The 21,612-nt window shown below is 45.2% G+C and overlaps 1 protein-coding gene across 1 annotated transcript in view; it reads right to left on the bottom strand.

Annotated features, from left to right (window-relative positions):
- Window positions 1-1,094: 1,094 nt before the first annotated feature.
- Window positions 1,095-21,612, bottom strand: part of NALCN (sodium leak channel, non-selective) — a 288,158-nt gene continuing 267,640 nt past the window's right edge. The window contains exons 31-43 of the mRNA XM_081302231.1: window positions 21,184-21,290; window positions 20,907-20,981; window positions 20,094-20,213; window positions 17,156-17,224; window positions 15,811-15,959; window positions 14,720-14,813; window positions 13,015-13,147; window positions 12,212-12,327; window positions 10,130-10,287; window positions 7,329-7,479; window positions 5,867-6,016; window positions 4,389-4,506; window positions 1,095-1,906 (exon numbers count right to left, since the gene is read on the bottom strand). Coding sequence (XP_081158357.1) covers window positions 1,713-1,906; window positions 4,389-4,506; window positions 5,867-6,016; window positions 7,329-7,479; window positions 10,130-10,287; window positions 12,212-12,327; window positions 13,015-13,147; window positions 14,720-14,813; window positions 15,811-15,959; window positions 17,156-17,224; window positions 20,094-20,213; window positions 20,907-20,981; window positions 21,184-21,290 — 1,634 coding nt within the window. The 3' untranslated portion in view covers window positions 1,095-1,712. The remainder of the gene's footprint in view (window positions 1,907-4,388; window positions 4,507-5,866; window positions 6,017-7,328; window positions 7,480-10,129; window positions 10,288-12,211; window positions 12,328-13,014; window positions 13,148-14,719; window positions 14,814-15,810; window positions 15,960-17,155; window positions 17,225-20,093; window positions 20,214-20,906; window positions 20,982-21,183; window positions 21,291-21,612) is intronic.

Below are 21,612 nucleotides of genomic sequence, written 5' to 3'. Positions count from 1 at the left end.
ATGACTACCAGGGTCAGAGTTTTTGCCAAGCAATTATGGACTGAATATTCAAGACAGGTTTTGCAAAGTGCCAGCTACCAAATGCTCCCCACCACACACAAGAAAAGGGTTTAAAAAAGATCAATTTAGTGTAAATTCTTTTACAAATCCAATATTTATTTTATCTCTTTATGTACAAAAAGGAAACTCCAAATGAACATAAAACCAAATAAAATTCTTGTGGCTGCACTGACTTAGCTGCCCATTATCTCACACACACAAAGAACCATATAAACAATACACTGTCACCACGAAGTTACATTTGTGGTTCAGAGGAATGTGATATTTGGCTATATGAAGAATGTCCAACAAAGAGAAAGAGATCATAAAACGATGTGGGAGTGAAAGGATTCTTAGATAATCAGTCTGTTAAAATTAACCTAAACAGCAAATCTTCAATCAATAATATCAAGGCTCCGATTCATGTCTACTTGGTTGACCCAGCACGAGAACCCAACAGCACTTTGTAATTGTTTTGCATTTCTAGTTTTTCCGGAGGACATGGACCACTGATGGTTGAAGAAAAATGCAATTAATTCATAGGGGTACCAAAACTGGGGATTCAGAGTAAGATTTTGCATGGCACCGTTATTTCCACAGGAGGTTTGGTAGCAGGGGACTCACTTGGAATCTAATGTAGTACCGATGTGTTGGGATCACACCAGAATGTCCCTGTTGATTTATGGCAAAACAGAGAAGTGAAGCCAATGATGAAGCCATGCATGCAGACATTTCCTCTTTTTTTTTGCGAAACTCAGTTCCTAAGGGCTTTTTAAGAAACATGGTATTTCTTCATCCCTGTGTCTCTCAAGTGATTTGCCAACTGGTTTGTTTTAAACCACTTAGCATCAGGGTCACTTTGTTTGCCCGGGACCTGCACATGCAGTCTTCTTGGAAGCAGACAACATCATCTTAGAATAACTGAAGACAGAAATCAATTTCCGTTCTGACCTCCAAATATACTGTGCATATTTAAAAAAATAACATGAGAGAAAGAAGAGTCTTTTTAAAATTCAGAATCTGTAGTTTGTGAAACTACTATCATTTAGGCATGAGCTTGGTGCTGACCTTTTCAGATCAATCATCGATAAGAAATTCTCCCAAGAGAAATACTTCTAGTGGAAATGAGGAAAAAAGTGAAGGAAGCCGCGGCTCCTGAAGCATAAACACCAGCCACGTTGGGCTTAGCACTCTTGGAGGGGGTAATGATGTCTAAGAGCACACATGAAGATACGCCTTTAGTTTACAGAGACGGTATATGACATTTTTAAATATCTACATATGTTGTTGGTATAGTTTCTAATATTGTCAATACTGTCATTATACAGATTTTCTTTCTTTTCTTTCCTCTTTTTTTTTTTTTTTTTTTTACTTTTTGTACTGCTGGAGATCTAGCCTAAGGCCTCATGAATCCTAGGCGAGTGCTCTACCACTGAGCTATACTCTCAGCCCCAATTTTTCTCGGATATATGATGATAATCCGTCAAACACAGCTTTGACAGACTGATTTTTATGCCTTCATATGGCAGGAAGAAAACCAATTAAGAATATCTTCCGCCCAGTTGGAATTAAATTATATATCAAATATGGGCTGCCCACTGGACACGACATGAAAATACGAGAAAGCAGTCTTCCCCTCTGCCTGCTAGAACTCCTTCTGTACTACTTTGCACCTAGACATCCAGAAGGTCATCTCCGCTCTCGTCACTCTCCACCGTCAGCTGCCTCGTCCACCACTTCTTCACCTCAGAGCCACAGGAGGCTGCATCCGTCACAGGATTCATCTTGCACACTACAGATTTCATTTTGATCCTCTCTCCACACGGGAAGGTGGCAGCAGGTGGTGGCTGGCTTGGTAGACTGGGGTCTGTGGAATTAGCAAAGAGTCCTGTGAGCAACTTGGGACAGCTTCACTGCGGCAGCCCTTTCTAGAACACACAACATTCCCTCTGCAATGCTTTCGGCTCCTAAGTCCTGTCCCCAGATGTTGAGAGAGAAACCTTTTCAGCATTAGATTCTTTATTCTCTTATTTGTAAATTGTACTCATGGACGACTAATAATCGCACTTAAAAAAATATGGGGCTTGCCCCGTCACTTCAGGATAATTATGAAAACCAGAAAATCACTAAAAGTTACAATCTGGGTAAACAGGAGTGTCATAGAAATGTGTGAGCTCGTGCTCATTAGCATATGCATGTAAAGAAAAAATAAATAAAGGAAAAGAAAGGATAGTGTCGTGGATGGTAAGGAGGGACATGGTGAGGGTGTGCAAGGAGAGATGTCACTTAGGGTCCCCACAGTCAAGTGCACGCCTCCAACAGTTTCCTCCTTTGTAAAAGGAAGAGAATGCAAGCCCCCTTGCACTATGTGAAGATTCAAACAGATGATGTGGGATGACCTCAGAAGTGCATAGCAGGACACCTCGTGCATTGTTAGCGTCCCCTTAAAATGCTCATTGCTTTCAAGATCTTCCACTTCACAAACTCAGCATGTCCCCAGTGGCTCTTGCATCACCATTTGTCTTTGGGGTCTTGTGGGCACAGACCACTGGAGGGAGGCATTTTTGACATTAAGTGAACATGGGAGATGGCACATTCTCCCCAGAGCTGCTTTCCAATCTGTCCCTGAAGTGCCCAGGCCTCAGCATAGTCCCATCTCACCAGGGCCAGATTACAGTTACAGCCTCCAGCTTGTAACCTGCCTCTGGGTGCTGCCCGGGACAATTTGCTCTGGACTGCTGCCACATCAACCTCCATAGGCACAGACTTGAGGGTACATCTTGCTCAGAGCCTGCTACCTGCCTGGAGGAGGAAGTGGAAACTACTCAGCTCGTGATTTCAGGCTTTGCCTGTCCTGGCCCCACCACCTGCTCAGGCTTGTTCCCATCACTCCTGGCTTTCCTTGAATAGCGAGGTCATCTCTGATCCCTGAATAAGAGACTCCTGGATATGAAACAGGACGTTGTCTTTGGCAGCAACTTTAGTGAAGAGCCACTGAACACCTCTAGCCCCAAAAGATGTTTCACTGTCATCGCTTGGTGGAATATCTACGCTGCGAGGACTTTCCTACATCCTGCACCTCCTCACCTGGGATGGGCTGAAGTTGGGCACAGTTAAAGGGCAGGAGGAAGCCCTACTTTACTGGGCTCAGTTCTCTAAAGTGACAACCATGTGCCGAGGACACTGGGCTGTACCTAGCAGTGCTCTCCTGACATCCGTGTCCTGAATCAATTATACTGGTTTTCCATGTTCCTTTAAAAGAAAATTCTTTCACTTAGTCGGTGAAACATTTGAAAATAACAGAATTGTGAGATTCCAGGAGGGAAACTAAGGAGCACACTGGGACAGTGCCAGGCATGCAGTAAGCACTACATGAGTGCTGTGGTGGTCAGCATCACTGCTACCACTGAGGCGAGGCAGACCGCGTGAAGACGGTGAGCTGCACAGCTACCCATGTCAGCTGAGGTGAAGTAGGGCCTGTGTCTTTTTTGAGAACTTTGTGTCATTTTCTGAGTGATCACCTCTGCCCATTCCTTCTAAGAGAAAATGAATCTTGCCCTCTGTGAGATGCTTTGAGCGCATGCAGGCAGCCCTTGGACACCTCTTCCTCCTTCCTTTCTGGGTCCTGGCTGCCACCCATCTCACTTTGCGAACAGGAGCTGCCTTCTCAGCCACTGCAGTAAAAAGGACAGCCAAGGCACTACATTTAGAGAAGTTATTTTGAGAAGACTGTTTTTGATAAGGGGATGCATTTTTTTATTGTTTCACTGTTTGAAAATAATCAGGCACAGATTTTGCTGTAGTTTGGATCTGGAATGTTCCACAAAGGCCCATGGGCTAAAGGCTGGGTCCTCAGCGGGGCGCTATTGAAAGGTGGTGGAATCTTTAAGGGTGAGCCCCAGTGGGACTCTTAACATAATTGGAAGCATGCCCTGGGAGGAGATTGTGGGACACCAACCTCTTCCTCTTTAGCTCTCTCTTTTTTTCTTTCTCTCTTTTTCCCTTTTCAGTGCTAAAGGACAAATTCAGGGCCTTGCACATGCTAGCTAAATGCTTGGCTGGGACGGGGCGTATGACTTCCTCCACCCGGCATGCATGTCCCCACCATGATGTGGGGTCTTGCCACAGCTCCCAAAGCAATGGGCCAACTAGTCATGGAATGAAACCTCCAAAACTAAGACAAGATATACTGTTCTTTTTTTTTAAGTTGATTATCTCCATTATTGGTTATAGTAAGAGTGAGCTGACTAATACAAACCCGTATTTTGAAATTCAAGACCCAAAGCACACAAAGAGAGTAAATGCCTGTTAAAGGTCCCCATCGATGGCAAAGTGACTGATGTACCTACCAGAGGGCCGACACCACTGCCCAACCTTCCTCTGTGGCTTCTCAGCCTCTGATGCATCCTGCCGACTTCCTCCTCTATCGGACAGAGTGGGGCTCAGGAGCTGCTGCTGGCTGCTCGTCTGTGTGGGAGAGGAATCCAGCAGTCGTGACTTTTTCAAAATATTGACACACAATATTCATGCATATTTATGGGGTACTAAAGGAAGTTATGGCTCTTATTTTTTAAAGCATGTTTGGTTGACGATATTTGTACATACATATGGGATGCATATGATAATTCAGTTCATGTGTCCAGGGTGTGATGGTGAATCAGGGTAATCGGCATTTCTGTCTAATCTGCTCAAGGATTTCTCATCTCTATGCGTTGGGAACCTCTGGACCTTCTTGCTATTTTGGAATACATGAGGGAGCCAACAATATGAAATCCACATGACACAGCTAGGGCCAGAGAGGGCCTCTTGGAGCCTCCTGCCAGGCCCTGGGGCCTTAGGCTTCAGGTCAGATCTTGGCCCGTGATTGGCCCCACAAGCTGGGGGTCTCTGTGCAGAAGGCTGAACAGACTCCATGTGGTTAACTGCAAATCATAATTGGGACCTCATAAAGGAGAGGAAGCCCCTGCCAGCTGTGTCTCACACAGACAGGGCTTTCCAGGATACTGATGATGCCTGTGATGTTTTATAGACGTGTAGATCTGAGTGTAGAAATGAAAATATCTGGTGTTTTAGGAGAAGCTCCCCAAGCCATCTTCCTGAGTGGCAGGGGCTTCTCAGATACCCAGCTAAGAAGAAGAAACCCTCCATGAGTCTGATCAGCAGAGAAGGAGGTTGAAAGACATGTGCAAACATTTACACTGACTGGAGTGCAAATTTCTATGACTTAACAAGGGGAAGAAAACCTTCAGGCTGCCGCCCCAGGTAAACCATGCTCCTCTGAGGCACATGATCTCTCCAGGCTCAAATTCAGCCCCGAGACGAAACTAACTCTTTAGGCAAAATAGAAACAAAACCCAGAAAACAAATTTGAAAGCCCAGAATTATGAAATTCAGGGCATTTGCATTTTTTAGTATCTACATGCTACAGTTCAGGTCTTGAAGGCCCCCTATGCGGGGAAGGCTTGGTCCCCAGCCTGCGGTGCTGTCCAGAGGTGGTGGAACCTCTAGGAGGGGGCCTAGTGGAGGGAAGTCAGGTCATGGGGGTATGTCAGTTGGGACTATGGCCTCCTCTTCCTAGCTGCCATGAACTCACATCCTCCACCAGGATGTGCTGCCCAAAGAGATAGAGTCAACAACCCCAAGGGTTAAAATCTCCAATCCTGTGAGTCAAAATAAACCTTTACTTTTTCTAAGTTCATTACCTGAGAAGGTACCTTGTCATAGTGACAGGAATTGAACTAACCTATTGGACAAAAAGACCTTTTGAATAGACACAACAGACTCCTGAATGGCAAAGCCACAAACCTCGTCTGGTCCAAGGTCCTACCTTGGGTGGCATGTTAGGATCCTGGCTGTTGGCAGTGGTGTCCTCACTTGGCTGGGTGGTCTCGATGCTGGGAGGGTTCAGGAAGCGGCTCAGCTCTTGCTGCTGGCTCTCTCTCAGGCTGTGGATGATGCTGCAGGACTGCTGCTGTTTCTGTGGGAAGAAACGTTCCTTCAGTAACAGAAAAATGAGCCCAGCATCCCTGCCCCACATGCCAGTCCCTCTCTCCTCCCCTCTCCAAAGATCTGTAGGGTTGGTGACCTCCTAAGAACTTCCAAACCATGGAGTTGTTTCAAGGACTGGGTAGACTGATAGAAAGGAGGGCTTTGATACTGAGGAAATGCTTTGCCTGCCTTTTCATTTGCATGACAATTGACCTGTTATGTTCATTGATACTAGCTTATGTTTTCTTTGTGTTCCGATTTTTCCCTTCTGATTTTATTCTGTGCTCATTAAACTGGTGCCAGCTCTCCCTTTCCTGCAAGTTGTAAGCAGCTGAGAACTTGGGTGGGTGAGGAAACCTCTGCCCCTGTTTTGGTTCTGGATTCCGCAGACCTGCCCAGTAGCAATCCTGCAGGCCTGTCTGTCTTGGCCTACACTGAAGCCAGGACTCCCTGCCTCCCGCATCACTGGCCAGCTGTGCCAGAGTGGCAGGGGGCAGTTGGCCTCGCCCAAGGAAGTGATGATTTCTTTTCTCTGGGGACCTTTTCTCCTCCAATAGAAATGCATGTTTCTGCAGTTGATGTTGTTCTGAAGGGCAGGATTAAAAAAAAAAAAAGTCTTATGTAGCCAGGTATAACGGTGCATGCCTGAAATCCCAATGATTCAGGAGTCTGAGGCCAGAGGACCACACAAATTTGAGGCCAGCCTCAACAACTTAGCAAGACCCTGTCTCAAAATAAAAGATGAAAGAGTTGTGGATGTAGCTCAGTGGTAGAGCAGTCTAAGGTTCAATCCCTAGTACCACAAAAAACAACAACAAAAAAAACTTACACAGCATATGCCCACACAGTATATGTTCATTCATTTATGAGTTAGAGACTTGCATAAGCTTATATTCTGGGCAACTATAAACGGATCAGTAAGAGTCCACGAGAGGTGATCTTTATAGACCCAACACCACCACCAAGGGTATGTTGGGATTTTTAGCAGCAATTTGAAAGTAGTAAACTCAGTCTCAGTAGATATTTTGGAGTTTTGTGCAGTTTATAAATATTTTAATACCTATAAATTGCTATTTAAATCTTCATGTTACATTATGAAAATGGGGTTCATTTGAAACGAGTTATGGACCACTGAAGGGAATGAGGCTGAGCTTGGACTGGGGCTGAGGTGGCCGCAAGTGACACGTTCTCAAGGAGCACCAGGCTAGTCACAGGAGTGCCTGTGACTCATGGAGCTCTTGCCTCTGACCCTCCTTCTCTGCCAGGACGGGGACCCAACCCAGGCACTGTGGCTCACTCACAGCCCGGATGCGCTTGAGACACTTCTTCAGCCACATGCGGATGGTCTGCTTGGCCACCTCCTCCTCGATGGTGTACTCCAGCTGCTCCCGCGCCAGGAGCTCCTCCAGCTGCAGGCTCTTGCGGATGTCCACTGAGCGGTAGGACAGCATGCTGGGGGAGCACGAGAGCAGACAGGTCTCTTCACCTGGGCTCAGGCCCTCAGAGGTCTGCAGACCCAGGCAGCACGTCACCAAGCCCACGGGGGTTGTGTGGGGTGCCACCCCTTAACAGCTGGGTAGCTTGGGCTGTGATGTCACTTCCGCATCTCCCTTCCCCTGTCTCTAAATGAGGACGGTCATGGTACCCACCTTACTGACTGAGGCCGTGAGTTAAAATGTGTGATCTTTGTAGTAGTGAGTGCCACCTAAGAGCTTATACAACGAAGACACAGGGTAGGTGACGGTCTGGCTTCCCAGCTGTGGAATCAGACTCCAGAACGTTTCCTAAGGAGGCCTGCTCTCTCCATACTTCCTTCACGGTTGGCTCTATCAGAGCTGGTTAATACCTTGGCTGTGCCTCATGCATGCCCCCACCCCATTTCCCTCGTTATCAATCTCACACATCCCTCTGTATCTTCTTTATGGATTTTAGAGAATACACAGCAGAGCAACGTTCACCCCCATTTAGCCCTCGGCAGGCTGTGCCCAAAGAGTAGTAAGTGAGGCCAACAGGGCTGACGTGTTCCACTGGGGCCTGAGGGCAAGAAGGCAATCACAGCATCAGGACGGGGGGTCCACGACTCAAGGAGAACACAGCCCTGTCATGCAGCAGGCCCTGGTGCAACACACTGCCCTGCTGGGAGCCCAAATCACAGAATGGAGGTCCTCACAAGCATGGGTCATTGGCCCTCTCTTCTTTGCAAAGTCTTTTCCCACCAAGGAGGATGGACTGAGAACCCAGCATTGCTTGACTGTGTCAGACACCAGGCTAGAGGACAGGGAGGCCACCACCACTACTGATTTGGTCGTAAACTATGAGCCCAAAAAATCTTTGTCCCTCAACTTAAGTCAGATGTTTTGTCACAGCCATGAAGAGCTGACGAACACAGGTTGAATGCTAATATTAATGGCAACAGTCTGTCTACGTGCTTCACGTTCAACCTAAAAACAATTTGTCAGTAGGAGGAAAGACTAAGTGACATTCTGAGAGAGATGACAGCCTGTTATTCACACCTATTTTCTATCCTTTTTTTTTTCCTGCCTTTTTAACTTGTTCCTGGAAGATCTGAAGAGTGAATGGTAAAATGGAGAGAACTTTCCCCAGGCCCTTCCTGTTCTGACCTGAACTCTTTTCATCTTCGAGCCACAAGTGTATTTCTGTATCACAGGTTGCTCTCCAAATTTGTGACACTGCACCCATCTAATTTGTCAGGTACTTCAACGTGACCTACATAGCTACTGCGAGTCAAACACAGTATTACAAGGAAACCAACTATACTGAAATACATTTCTCAAATTAGTTTCTTTACAAAGGTGGTGGTATAGTCACATAAATCTGTCTTTATTTTTCCATTAAATAGTAAAACCTAGCTGAGGTCAAATGACTACTGTAACTACTGTATTAGGATATTTTAAGAAGCCAGCCAAGGCAGTCATAACATGCCCTGAAAATTTCAATGATTTCTACTGATGACAAAGATGCAGGTATTGTTAATGCTGCCTCAGTTTTTTGCCTACATTCATCATGAAGAAAATGCTATATTTCAGAGAGTGAGTGTTGAAAATAAAAACATATTTGCTTTCTCCTGCAAGTTGTAGGCTTTCGAATTTTTATTTATGGGATCCTATTTAAGAAGCTATTATGGGTTGAATGTTTCTCCCCAAGATAGGTATGTTGGGGCCTTAATCCCTAGTACCTCACGAGGTACTAAGCAAAGAGTCACAAGAGATGCACTGAGCTAAGGTAAGATTATACTAGGGCAGGCTGAGCACTTAATCCAATGTGACTAGGGTCCTTATAAAAGGAGATACACATGCACACGCACACACACACACACACACACACACACACACAGAGAACACCATTTTAACATCAAGGTGGAGATTGGGGTGCTGCTTCCACAAACTAAAACTTGGCAGGAAACCACCGGAAGCTCAGGGGGAGTTCTGGAACAGATTCCCCCCACCAGCCCTGGCAACAGCTTGATCTCAGACTTCCAGCCTCCAGAATACAAGACAATAAACTGTACGCTTTGAGCCACTTGGTTGATGCTATGTTGTTATAGCAGCCCAGGAAACCAACAGGACACCACTCAGAGAGTGAGCAGGAAAGACAAGATCTCAGTTTGGCCCTTTGACTGGGTACTCATTAAATGCCTGGAAAATGGAGTGTTTCAACTGGCCAGGGGCAATGTGCAACCAGCCACGGGCAATCCTTATGGAGCAGGCCAGGAGGAGGTGACCCTTCTGAGAGAGAAGAACTGCATTCTAGCACTAGCTCTGCCATGGAGCCAGGTGACCACGAGCAAGTCCCATAACTTTCAGGACACCTCCCTCATTGCAGAATGAAGGTGGGAGGGACTGTACTCTCCCAGGTCCCTCTCCCTGTCCCTTCTGGGATGTCAGGCCACGGCTTCCCCCCTCTCCCTTGTGAGGTGCACTTCACTCCTAGAAGAGTCACCCTACTATATAACCGTGGCAGTGTGGCATGCCAGGCATTGTACGTCCTTGATGACTGCATTCACAAGTCCCCTGAGAGTTACAGCTGAGTCTCTGGACTGGGCTCAGTGCTGTGGCCCTGCGCTTTGAAACCCGCCTAGTACCTCAGGACGTCGTGGAAAGTAACGTCGCCACCGTTGTGCAGCCGCTCCATCTCGTAGCACATGTGCTTAAACAGGAGCTTGTCCTTGTCAAGGTCCACCTCCAGCCTCCCGCGCAGCAGCCGCAGCAGGAACTTCACGCGGAACGTGGGGATCACGCCCTGGGTGGCAGAGCACAGTGCTGGTGAGTCATGGGCAGGCCCCGGGGGTCCGTGGGATCTCTTCACGGGCTTGTGAATACAATCATCAAAAAGCAAGAGGCAGGAGCTATTCCTCAAAATGTGGCATAATTACCACCAGGCAGGAAGAAAGCTGTGGGCCTCCTTGGAGGCTGGGTGGCGTAGGGGCACTGAGGAGAGCACGGGATGAACACCTGAGCGGGAGCTTCTGCGGGGGCTTCTCCAGTCCTATAGGATCCCATTGCAGCCTTTGCAGCCCGGGAGGGTGGAAAGCCCCCCTCTCTTCCCCTGGAGCCCACGCTTAGGACTCGTGACTCAGCCAGCCCTGCCCCCCGACCCACACCCAGTAACGCCCTCCCACCAAACACTGGGGCAGTGCACACATGCATGATCAAGTTGCTGGACTTGTTAACATTTATTACAAGTTGTTCTTGCATTGAAATCAGGGATTTCTCCATGACTGAAACACCTACATTCAAGATAAGGAAGCTCCCAGCTCTGCCCTCCTTCTGGTCAGAACAGATCTGGATCCTGAGACTCTAAAAGTATGGCAACCTTCTGGGCTCCACACCGTACCACACCAGCCCTGGCTCTGTCTTTGGATGAACACTGGTAACCCATGGCTTCCTGCCAGTAGGTGGCATCTCAGTGTGAATGGGGTGTATTCTTCCCTAAGTGGATTAGATGAAAGCAGGCTTCTATAGATGACCAGCTGTCATGGAGGTATGAGAGGATGCAGAGCTGGGCCAGTGCCCCATGCATATGTCACTCTTTTAGAAGAAAATCCCAAGGGACTGGAGCCCAGGCTGGGAGGCTACCAAGGAATGAGAGACAACAAGGAGGGGTGGAGAGGGCCTTCCTGGCCAGAGTCCAGAACCCCTCATTTATAAGGCCTGCTTGCCTCGTTGGTCGTTGTGCTCTCCATCAACTATTTCTGAAACTATTTTTGTATCTTCCTTAGATTTTCCTATCCCTTGGTTTTTAGAGGTTACATTTTAGCTCTTCAGATGGGCCTGCATGACCATCCCTGATAAATTATCTGCCCTGGCTCTGCCACTGTGCCATTTTACCTTGTTCCAAGTCCTTATGACTTCCTGAAATCACACAGATTGAGTATCACTTATCCAAAGTGCTTGATACCACAAGGGTTTCAAATTCTGGATTTTTTTTTTCAGATTTGGAAATATCAGTATAACCTGTGTAATGAGATAGATATCTTGGGAATTAGACTCAAGTCTAAATACGTAATATATTTTTCTTCTTTGCTTCTCACTAGGAAAACAGAATCTCTGTAAGCACAGGGCCTTCCATCAGTGCCTAGGTCTGTGCCTGAGCATTTGCTAAGATGAAAGGGAAGAGAAGTGGGAAGAGGAAGAAGGAAAGAAGAATCTTTGTTCAACTCAGTCCAGGAGGAGGAAGAAGAACCTGCTGCCACTTTGGCTAGGGCTGAAACTTTGTCTATGTCTTATGGTTAAAACAATCACATAACAACTCAGAAGTAGCTCAAAAGAACACTTCTGGATTCCACATGTAACTCCTTTGTATTTTTAATCAGGATGGTGGCTGGGGGCTGAGGTGATTGTGAGCCTGTAATATATGTGCTTTTGGTGGTTTCAATGCCACCCCTTCTCCTGCCCTGAGCCCAAGGCTGATCCTCCCTTGCCAACCTCTTGAAAGTTTAAAGAGGAGGCCCATGCTTGGAAAGAACATGAGGAGGAACTACTATTCTGTCCCTCTCCCCTCCTGGCATACTGGGCTGAATGGTCAGTGACAGCTTTCTGCAGGCTGCCAACGGCCATTCAGAATCCAACATGTGTCAACGGCCAACCACAGGACGACTTAAACATCTGCGACACATCAGCAGGCCTCTGTGGGGTGGGACCTGAGGTCAAACCCACCCTCTTACCTCCCTTTTATCATCCACCATATTCCATATGATTTGAAAGTGGCGAAGATCATTATAACTCAGAAGCTGATCCTCCTCGGTGGAATAAAACAAGGAGAAGTTCTCTACAATTATAGCTAAAAAAAAAAAAGTAAAAAAAAAATTCAGAAGTTTGACAATGACAGAATTATGGTTTTTTTTTTTTTTAGAAAAAGTCATATCGCTATTCTAAATAATGACTCTTATCACCCACATAATAAAGCCAAAATTTGAAAGTGCTTTTAGTAAGGTTTTCCAAGTTGGCATGTTTCACACTTGGATTGAGCTATTTATCCAGCTCTTGCCTTTCCAAAACACGAGGGTCGGGGGTACAAACGCACTTCTGTGCATATGGACCTTTGAGCCAGCTGGCTGCCACTCTGAGTTGAGAGTTCCAGGGTGGTTCTTAAAGGCCATTTTGGGGTCTGGGTGGCCCCAAAGCTAGGTGAACAACATGTATTTTAAAAAACAAAAGTGTGATATTTCGAGGCCATGAAGGTAGCCTCCTTCCATTTGTTCCCAATATTTGTTCAACTCAATTCATGGGGAGAGCCCTTTTGAAATCAGTGATCATAACAAATAGTCTAATCCTTGAAATTGCAATCAACTGTCATTACATGCCTTTGAAAGGTCTTTCCAGCTTCTGGATTGAGAGGCACCAAATTATAATGAATGCCATAAAACACCCGCCCCAAGCAATCCAGGATAATTACTTGAAAATTGTACCTAATTATGTAAGTACCTGAGTTGAAGTAGATGAAAAACACTCAGTGGACGTCACCTACCTACAAGCAGGTTTAGCATGATGTAGGCGATGATGACATAAAATGAACAGAAGTACATAAGTGCTCCCGCATAATTCCCACAGTCCGTCGCCCAGTAGGTGAACTCATCTGGAGTGCAAAATGGGGGCTGAACCTGTGGGGAGGAAGAGGAGAGTGAGAGAAGAGGATCTTAATGTCTGCTGACAGGAGTTAGTGAACATATTTCTAACCAGATAGATTGTAATAAGTTACAAAGTCATTGTGCAAAAGTCATTTACACTGGGTACATCATCCACAGCAGACTGAAAGAATATTTCACTTGTAATATGCTTTCAGTCTTGGGGAATCTCAAGCTCATTGTCATTGTTAGGAGCACAATAAAAATGAACCAGTTTCCTCCACTAGATATTCTTTCTGCTACCTCCACTGGATCCAAGTGGTCAGTGGACACTGTAACTGAATCACAGAAAGTCAAATAAAAATGCATTTGAAAAGTTCCCAACTTAAGTAATGGGTTAAGATCTAAGAAGGTAGACTATCTATAGCAAGTTCACATTCAAATTGCATAAGGAGTAATCCACCTTCCTGGGGCATCTTTACAGGGTATACCCTAAGATTCAGGTTATCATATTTAGGGGCCCATTAAAATGCCAACACCCCTGAGAAATGGTCCTGGTGTCTTTCAGCTTTTTCTTCTATATTCCCACTGCATCCTGCTGGCACTTTTATTTAGAATTTATTCAATTCTGCCTTGGGTTATATTTGATTTGGTAAATCCTGTCTCCATTATTAATGCATGAAGTTCTCTAGTTTTTGTTATATGCTAGGCTTGTATCAAATGTTGGAGATAGACTAGTAAGAAAGACGTAAGCCCTGTCCCTTGATGCTACCGACAGTCTTCATGGAATGGTGTAACATCAGGACCACCAGCTCCATATGGTAATTTGAATAAATTTATGCTAATTTACATAAAACAAAATTAAATATAAAATTCAGTTTCTGGGTTACACTAGTCCTATTCCAACTGTTCAGTAGACACACTGCTAATGGTTTCCTGAATGGGACCGTACAGATTTCTAACACTGCAGAAATTTCTACAGGATAGCATTGATCTGGATGGTAAGAGGGAAGTGAAATTAAATAATTCCATCCAATAATTTTCTAGAGTTGTGATATTTGCTGCAATGGAGAAATAGTGTTATAAGACCATATGCAACTTTGGGGGCAAAAATATCTAAAGGAACTGAGGCATAAACTGAGACCAGCAGATGATGGCGAACTATCCCAGATGAGGCAGGATACCAAAGGAAGAGTGATCAGAGCCATTGACCTCGGCTGCTTGAAGACACCCTGGACTTGGTGGAGACCTAGCACCTACCCCATGGCCCAGGATGAACCAGGGGCTCAGTGAATTCAGTATCTGTTTATGCGTTATATTAAAGAAGTGGCACTTGCCTCTTGGGCTGCCAAGATGTTAAAGGTAGGAGGGACAGAACAATGTTCATATTAGGAATATTTGTTGACTGGAACTACAAGTTCGAGTTCAGTTGATTATTTACCCCTGTATTTACATTGCAATGTAAAAGAATGCAATTTAAGGACCAAAAGGCCAGGATATGTAGAATTATACAAGGTCTTAACAAGGACCATACCACTAATGTTGCATTGCCAAAGGTATTACGCTGATTCTAAGTGCAGGTTCAGATAATGATGAGGAGATATTTACCATACAATCATGCATGATTTTGTTCCAGTCTTCACCTGTGACAATTCGGAATAGTACAGTAATAGCTTTGCCAGCTGAAGAAAAATTTGCATGCCTAATTTAGGAAAACAACAACAACAACAACAGAATGTGAATAATCTGGTTTGTCATGAAGTAATATGGTTTGTCACCACCAAAACAGGTCATACCCTCTTGTTGCCATTTATACTTGCCTGCAAGTGTAGCCATGTGTACACCAACACCAGCATGGTCACTGATTTCCTGACATTCATCTAGAACGACTGAGTGAGCAGCTTTAGCTACTACCAGTGAGTCCTTCTTTCACTTGGACTATGGTATAAAAGGGGGGAGCACTGATGAATCAAATAACGATTTCTTCACCAGAGCGTATTTGTGCTGGGCACCATGGTGCACGCCTATGATCCTAGCAGCTCAGGAAGCTGAGGCAGGAGGATTGCAAGTTCAAAGCCAGCCTCAATAAGTTTCTGAGTTTGACTTTGAGGCCCTGAGTAACTTGGTGAGACCCTGTCTCAAAATAAAAAATAATAAATAAATAAAAAGGTCTGGGATGTGGCTCCATGATTAAGCACTCCTGGGTTGAATCCCTAGTACCAAAACCAAAAATAAACCAAAAGCATGTTTGTATATACTTTGCTGTGTAAGGACCTTAAAAAAAATGACATGCTCCCATAAAATTCAAGATCACTTTTAATACATAAAAACCATCTTGGGGTTTCAAATTTGCCATATTTTGCTAAAAAAGAAATCCACCTTAAGATAGTTTCATCCAAAACATAGAATTTTTTTCACAATTACATGGATAGAAAAAGGGCTGGGATTAGGACTGGTTATTCCTTCATGTTGGTAGGATTATGGGTTCATTTTGACTGCTTTTATTCTGAATTTTGTAAGATTTCTAAACTAAACATGCATACCTTGTTCAATTGGGAAAATGTCATTTTGGCTATTATCTTGGCTATTATTTTATTTTAATTTCCAACTGATTGCTTTCCTTCCCTACCACCCCCAGGTCTTTAATAGACAAAACACGTTTGCTTGATAAAGGAACAGAAAGATAGCTGCAAACCAACCTGTTAATGTTCTCTCCATATTTCACGGTTCCAAACAGAACGACGCCGGCAAAGGCGTAGCAGAGTAGCAGGAGGAACATCCCCACAATGATGAAGAAGCTTTTGTACATGCTGACCACCACTGTCAGGAGCAGCATCTTCAGAGTCACCTGGATGGGGCCGGAGAGAAGGAAGAGAGCACACTGAACCCAGAAGCCCAGCAGGACCTGTGGGAGAGCAATGCGAGGGGGAGGGCGGCTGGCTCCTGAGCGACTCCAGGAGAATCACGGGAAAGCGGCTCCCTCACAGGTATTATTTATTTACTTATTTATTTGGTATCAGGGATTGAACCCAGGGACACTTAACAATGGAGCCACATCTCTAGACCCCTCAGGGTCTCCCTGAGTTACGTAAGGCCTCAATAAGTTGCTGAGTTTGACTTTGAATTTGTGATCCTCCTGCCTCAGCCTCTTGAGCCACTGGGATGATAGGCATGTGCCACTGTGCCTGGCTTCCTAGTGGGTGTGAACTCTAAAAGTTATTAAAAACCTGTCAGGCACTGAGAATTCCATTCTTATTTCAAATGGTTAAAGTCTCTTCTGCCAGGTTAATAAAAGTAATAACCCAAACGTTCCCGTCTTCCATTTCTCTTCTCTTGAGCCCTTGTTCTCTCTCTATAAGGACGATGCGTTTTTGGTCTACAGCAAGTAGACTTGGCTTGCTTTCTTCACAAAAGCAAACCTAAATAGTGGTATAATACTAAATAATCATCAAATATTAAGTATATTGATTACGTGGATTTACAGAATGCATATATAAAATAATGTTAGAAGCAAAATTTTCTCTAAAAAATGAAAACTTACAAATAGAATGTATGCACAATCAGGAACAAAGAATATAAAGAGATTTAGAACTGTGGAGTCATAGCTGTCATTAAATATTAGTTTTCTCTGCAGAAAAGTTACTCAATTTAAAATAAAATAAAATAAAGACATTTTAATGACCATTGGTTTTTGTGTTTATGGCTGGCATTTTTAATTGATGATCGAGTTTACTTAGCAAATATGAAGAATAAATTAAGCAACATAAACGGCAAGAGACATCACAAGATAATTAAGCTGTTGATTTAACATTTAACTGTTAACCTTGACTTTGTGATTTCTAGTCATTTGTCGACGGCAGCCCTATCACCCAGGACAGCTGAAGCCAGGGGGCCACTTTTTCTTCATTGCCTATGTGACTTTGGCTAGGATTTTTCCCCGCCTCTGGGGTGCAGGGGAAGAACGAGGGCCTCACGTGTGCTAGGCAAGTGCTCTACGACTGAGCTGCACCCATCCCTTGCCAGGATTCTCCGTGACATACTCACATGCTTTCCACAGATGGAGAAAAACCTGAAGACGATGACACAGGCACCCATCATGTAGGTATAGGCGTTCTGAAATGGAAGCAGAAGACAGCTTTCGTCATTTGCACAAAAGATCTTGTTTCCATTCCATTTTTCATTTTAAGTCTTCTGTGAAGCCTACTGAATAGTTAGTTTAATATAAGGTGAAAATTCTCCTAAGAAATTTATCTAAGAAAGGTGTGGAAAAGGTCGCCACCCACAACTCATGAATAAATATTAAATGTAAAATCAAATCTCAAATGAAACTTGGGGGTCTGTTTCGCTCAGTTAAATTCCGTATTTCAAAATTTATTGTACATAAAACAATGACTGGCTCTTTTGAGGACAGGGTGTAAGAAACAGTGGGTAACCATGCAACACAAGATAGTCAAGTGGGACATGACATAAAAGGGTCCCAGCAAAGAGAGAAGACTGATGTTGGAAAGGTGACCGCAGGCACAGTCTTCTCTGAAGACTAGCTACACATTCACCAGTCCAAGTTGACTTAGAGAAGTCCCCAGCTCAGAAATACACCCTGCTCTTCCTCCAAGGGTACGATGAGAGCAGGAGAGGACTCTGCCTTATGACTAAGAAGGCTGCATCTGAAGAGCTAAGATCCCGCTGGCTGCCACTGTGATAACAACCTTGACATTCAGCTGGTGCCAAAGCATGACTGTTCTCCAGGAGGCTGCCCAGCCAAGTGACAACAGTCACAGATGGGTCCCCGGGAAGGGGGTCCAGTGAGAGTCCTGGGGAGGTGCATGCCAAGGAATGTGCACACAGCATTTTTGGATGGTGGACAAGGACTGTACCTTCCTTCCCAGAAGTCCCCTACAAGCTATGGCAGGGAAAGGGCACCTCCCAGGGCCAGAGGTTCCTGGACAAGAACAAAAGCAGTCAAGCAGAACAGGCAAGTTGGTCTTTGTGGCTCAGATTTCCTCTCTGCAGACAACTGGGATTAGGGAGCCTACTCCATTCTTCTGGGACTGACAAGCTTTTCGTTACAAATCTGACTAGAGAGGCAAAACCATGGACTTTTCTGCCTCTTCCTTCCATGCTAGCTCAGGGTCTGCTGTCTTCCTCTTGTTCCAAAATTAATGACCACTAACAGCTTCCAGGATGACAACTGGTGCTTTCTTACCCGGAGCAGAAGGTCCTGGGCAGACTGACTCCTTCCTGCCCATGCAAATCTTACCAGGCCGCTCCTGCTCCTTCTAACCTCCCCCCACACAAGCTTTCCTTCTTCCAGCTCCTGCACCCTCATCACAGGCCCGGCTGCCCAAAATGTTCTCCCTCCTCCAGATGGCGTCCATCACCCTGCGCTCCAGACCTCTCCCATGCAGCTGCCTCCCACTCCTGCTGTCCCAGGAACACAGGCTGCCCCCCACCCCGACCCCCCACCCCACCGGGGCTTCATTGTGATTCTCACTGAGCATGCGGTGGCTACCTAGCTTTCTAGGGTATGAGCTTTACAAGGACAGCAACTGACATTGTTTTGCTCATTACATTCTGCTCAATCCTAGCACAGTGCTGTACACATCTGTGTGCTCAAAACTCTATTGTTTGAAAAAGATGAATCCAGGTGACTGAGGGCTCAAGCAGTCCCTGCTGCCAAAGGCACCATGATGTCATACTAAGGCAAGCCCTGCCTGAGGGGTACCTGGGTTCTATGTGCTGTCAGTCTGTCTTGACAGGCCCCCAGTGTTAAAGGGGATGGGGGAATGAAATGACTGATAATATTACTTTCAGCTGGGGTCAAGGGAGAACAAGGAAAAAGGTATTTACAGTAACACCTTCTGGGTTGGTGCAGTCCTTACAGTTTGAAAAAGCTTCCCTTGCATGATTTCATGTGATCTGTATAATACCTCTATGGAATAAGTGGATGGTGAAGTGACATCCCTCCCTCCAGCTCAGAGCAGGAACAAAGGATCACCAAAGACATGTAACTGGATGAAGCCAGGAAAGTGGTAGAGCTAATAAATCCACGCTGCCTAATATGGGCACAACCAGTCACGTGTGGTTATTACACATGGGAAATGTGGCGGGTGTGTATGAGGGTGTGCTGTGAATGTGCAATCCACCGTCAAGACTTCATGCCAAGAAAAAGGACATAACTGATTTAATCATTTCTGCTCTGTTGCTCACCTGCTGAAATGATGATATTTTGTATATGGGATATGAGTAAGTTAGAAAATATTAAACTCTAGTCAAAAATCTGATTCTTCTTCAGTTTCTCCTAGAAAAATTTAAGTGGCATCTATGGCCACGTTTTATTCCTACTGGACAAGATCACTCTAGATCGTGGTCAAGCATACCCATGACTGCAGATTTTGAGCTGAAACTCAGACTGAAATGAAAGTTGAAAGCATTTTGGGCAAATAGTGAGGGCCTAGGCATTGAGCTGGAGAATGGGGTGCTTTGGAGAAATGTCAACTAGGTTCTGGGAGGAAATAGGACCTTGGAAGTACCTGTGAATTACATAGCAAAATATTGCTTGTAACAGAGTGGGTTGGAGTCTACACTTAGGCTCAGAATATAGAGTCTGAGGCTTCTGCCACCAGCTGTGTGAATTTGGACAGGCGCTTTAATTTCTTTTTCAGTTTCCTTTGCTCTCTCCCTTTGGTTTGATCCTGTGGTAAAATGAAGTTTTCAATGAAGAGTCTCTTTAGGTCTTTCTTTCTGGCTTGCACACTCCAGGCTTTGAGGGCCAAGTTCTGCTCATGTGAAGAGTGTGGGCATGTGCACACAAGCACATGTGTGTTTGTGTGTGCAAGCATACCTGAGGGTTGATCACAACCAAAGTTGGATTGTAGTTAATCTAACACGTGAGAGTGGACGGCATGGAGGGAAGAGAGACTGGGAACAGCTCTGCCCCAAGTTGAGCTGGAAACACCAGCTCAAAGCCCAAGTGTGCACCTACCAGGAGGGCAAAGTGGAGTACCACCCACACCACTCCGAGGGACGTCACCAGGAGGTCATATCGATTTCTCCTGCTCTGCCAGAAACCTGCAGGTGACATGGCTATGATCTTCATTGTAACCTGGAGAAAAGTAATGAGGAGAATAAGCACAGGATGAGTGTTCCGCCCGTATTTAAATCTCTTGAGTCACATTCTATTTTTTAAAGATGTAATAAACAGTTAATTATTAATGTATACATTTTTATTTTCAAAGCTAAGTAGGTTACAAATCTATATTCTCCATGCTCTTTTCTCCTCATTTGATGACTTGTTCTGACAGCAGGGCATTCTTCTTTCTCAAGTAAAAGAACATAGATATTTCAGAAGCACCAGCTAGTACAGGGTGCTTCTGTCTTTCAAAGACTGTGGATGGGGTTGGAAAGTGATCTCGTATGGACCACGTGTTAAAATAATCCTGGCTGAGCCAGTGTTCACTTTGCCACCACAGTGTAATCTGAAGCCTTGGACTACAGTGGCTTGGATGGTTAGCTCTACATAGTTGAGCTCACAGAGCTGGACAGACAAACATCCAGACCCAACAAGCAACGGTAGTTAGAGAAACTGGGAGTCCGAGGTGAAGTCTTTGTTCAAGTTCAGCAGAACAGCCAGAAGAGGAGGTACCCCACAAGCACACTCCCCCTGCCGCCAGCCCCGCTGCCTCCAGAGCCATCAAAGGCGATGAGACACGGAGGCGAAAGTCAGCGCCATCAAAAGGGCACACTGACTTACTTTAAAACTGCCCACAACTCCCCCCGGCAGACTCCTTAGGATTACCTCCAGCACAAAGATGAAGGTGAACACAACCGACATTGTTGCCAAAGGGACGGTCACGGGATCCTCCACGTCCCACTGCAACAGGAAGAACACACAGGTCATTGCCACATCTACTGGACACCAAGTCCCCCCTCAGCTGTCCATGTTAATGCGACTGTGAATCTTAATGTTTTACTAGAGGACAGAGATGGCAAATGGCTGTGGCAGCTTGTGACATTCCTGGATGTACCAGTGAATATAGAATTCCCTCCCACCGTCTCAAGGTGAAACCAAGTACCTTGACAGACAGCAGCACGGACTGGGCCAGAACAAGTAACGCAATTGTCCTCTTAAAAAACGGGTGCTGGGTTATGTCATACATTTTAGCTCTAAAACCATCATTATCTGGAAAAGAAAGGTTTAGGCAAGGGCACTTCAGACGGGGGTCACATTTAAATTTCTTGCTCTGGTTTTCTTTAATGCTCACCTTAAAGCCCATTACATTCCCCTCCTCCAGTTCAATCTATTGTGAAGCGTTTTGCAGGAATGCCTGGCTCTCGATATTTAAAATGACAGTGCATGACGCGGTCCATATTGGAAGGAGAAGCACATCATTCAATTTCTGTCAGTTTAATACATTTCACTCATATTTTTTAAAGGCAAGCACAAATATATTTTATTTAAAAAATCATTTTTTCATTAAGGCTTATTCTGAGAGCACTGAAGC

Source organism: Spermophilus citellus, assembly GCF_964194105.1.
Source record: "Spermophilus citellus genome assembly, chromosome: 1".
Lineage (NCBI taxonomy): Eukaryota > Metazoa > Chordata > Mammalia > Rodentia > Sciuridae > Spermophilus > Spermophilus citellus.
Note: the sequence above shows the minus strand (reverse complement) of the source record. Positions and strands in the feature narration are given on the sequence as shown.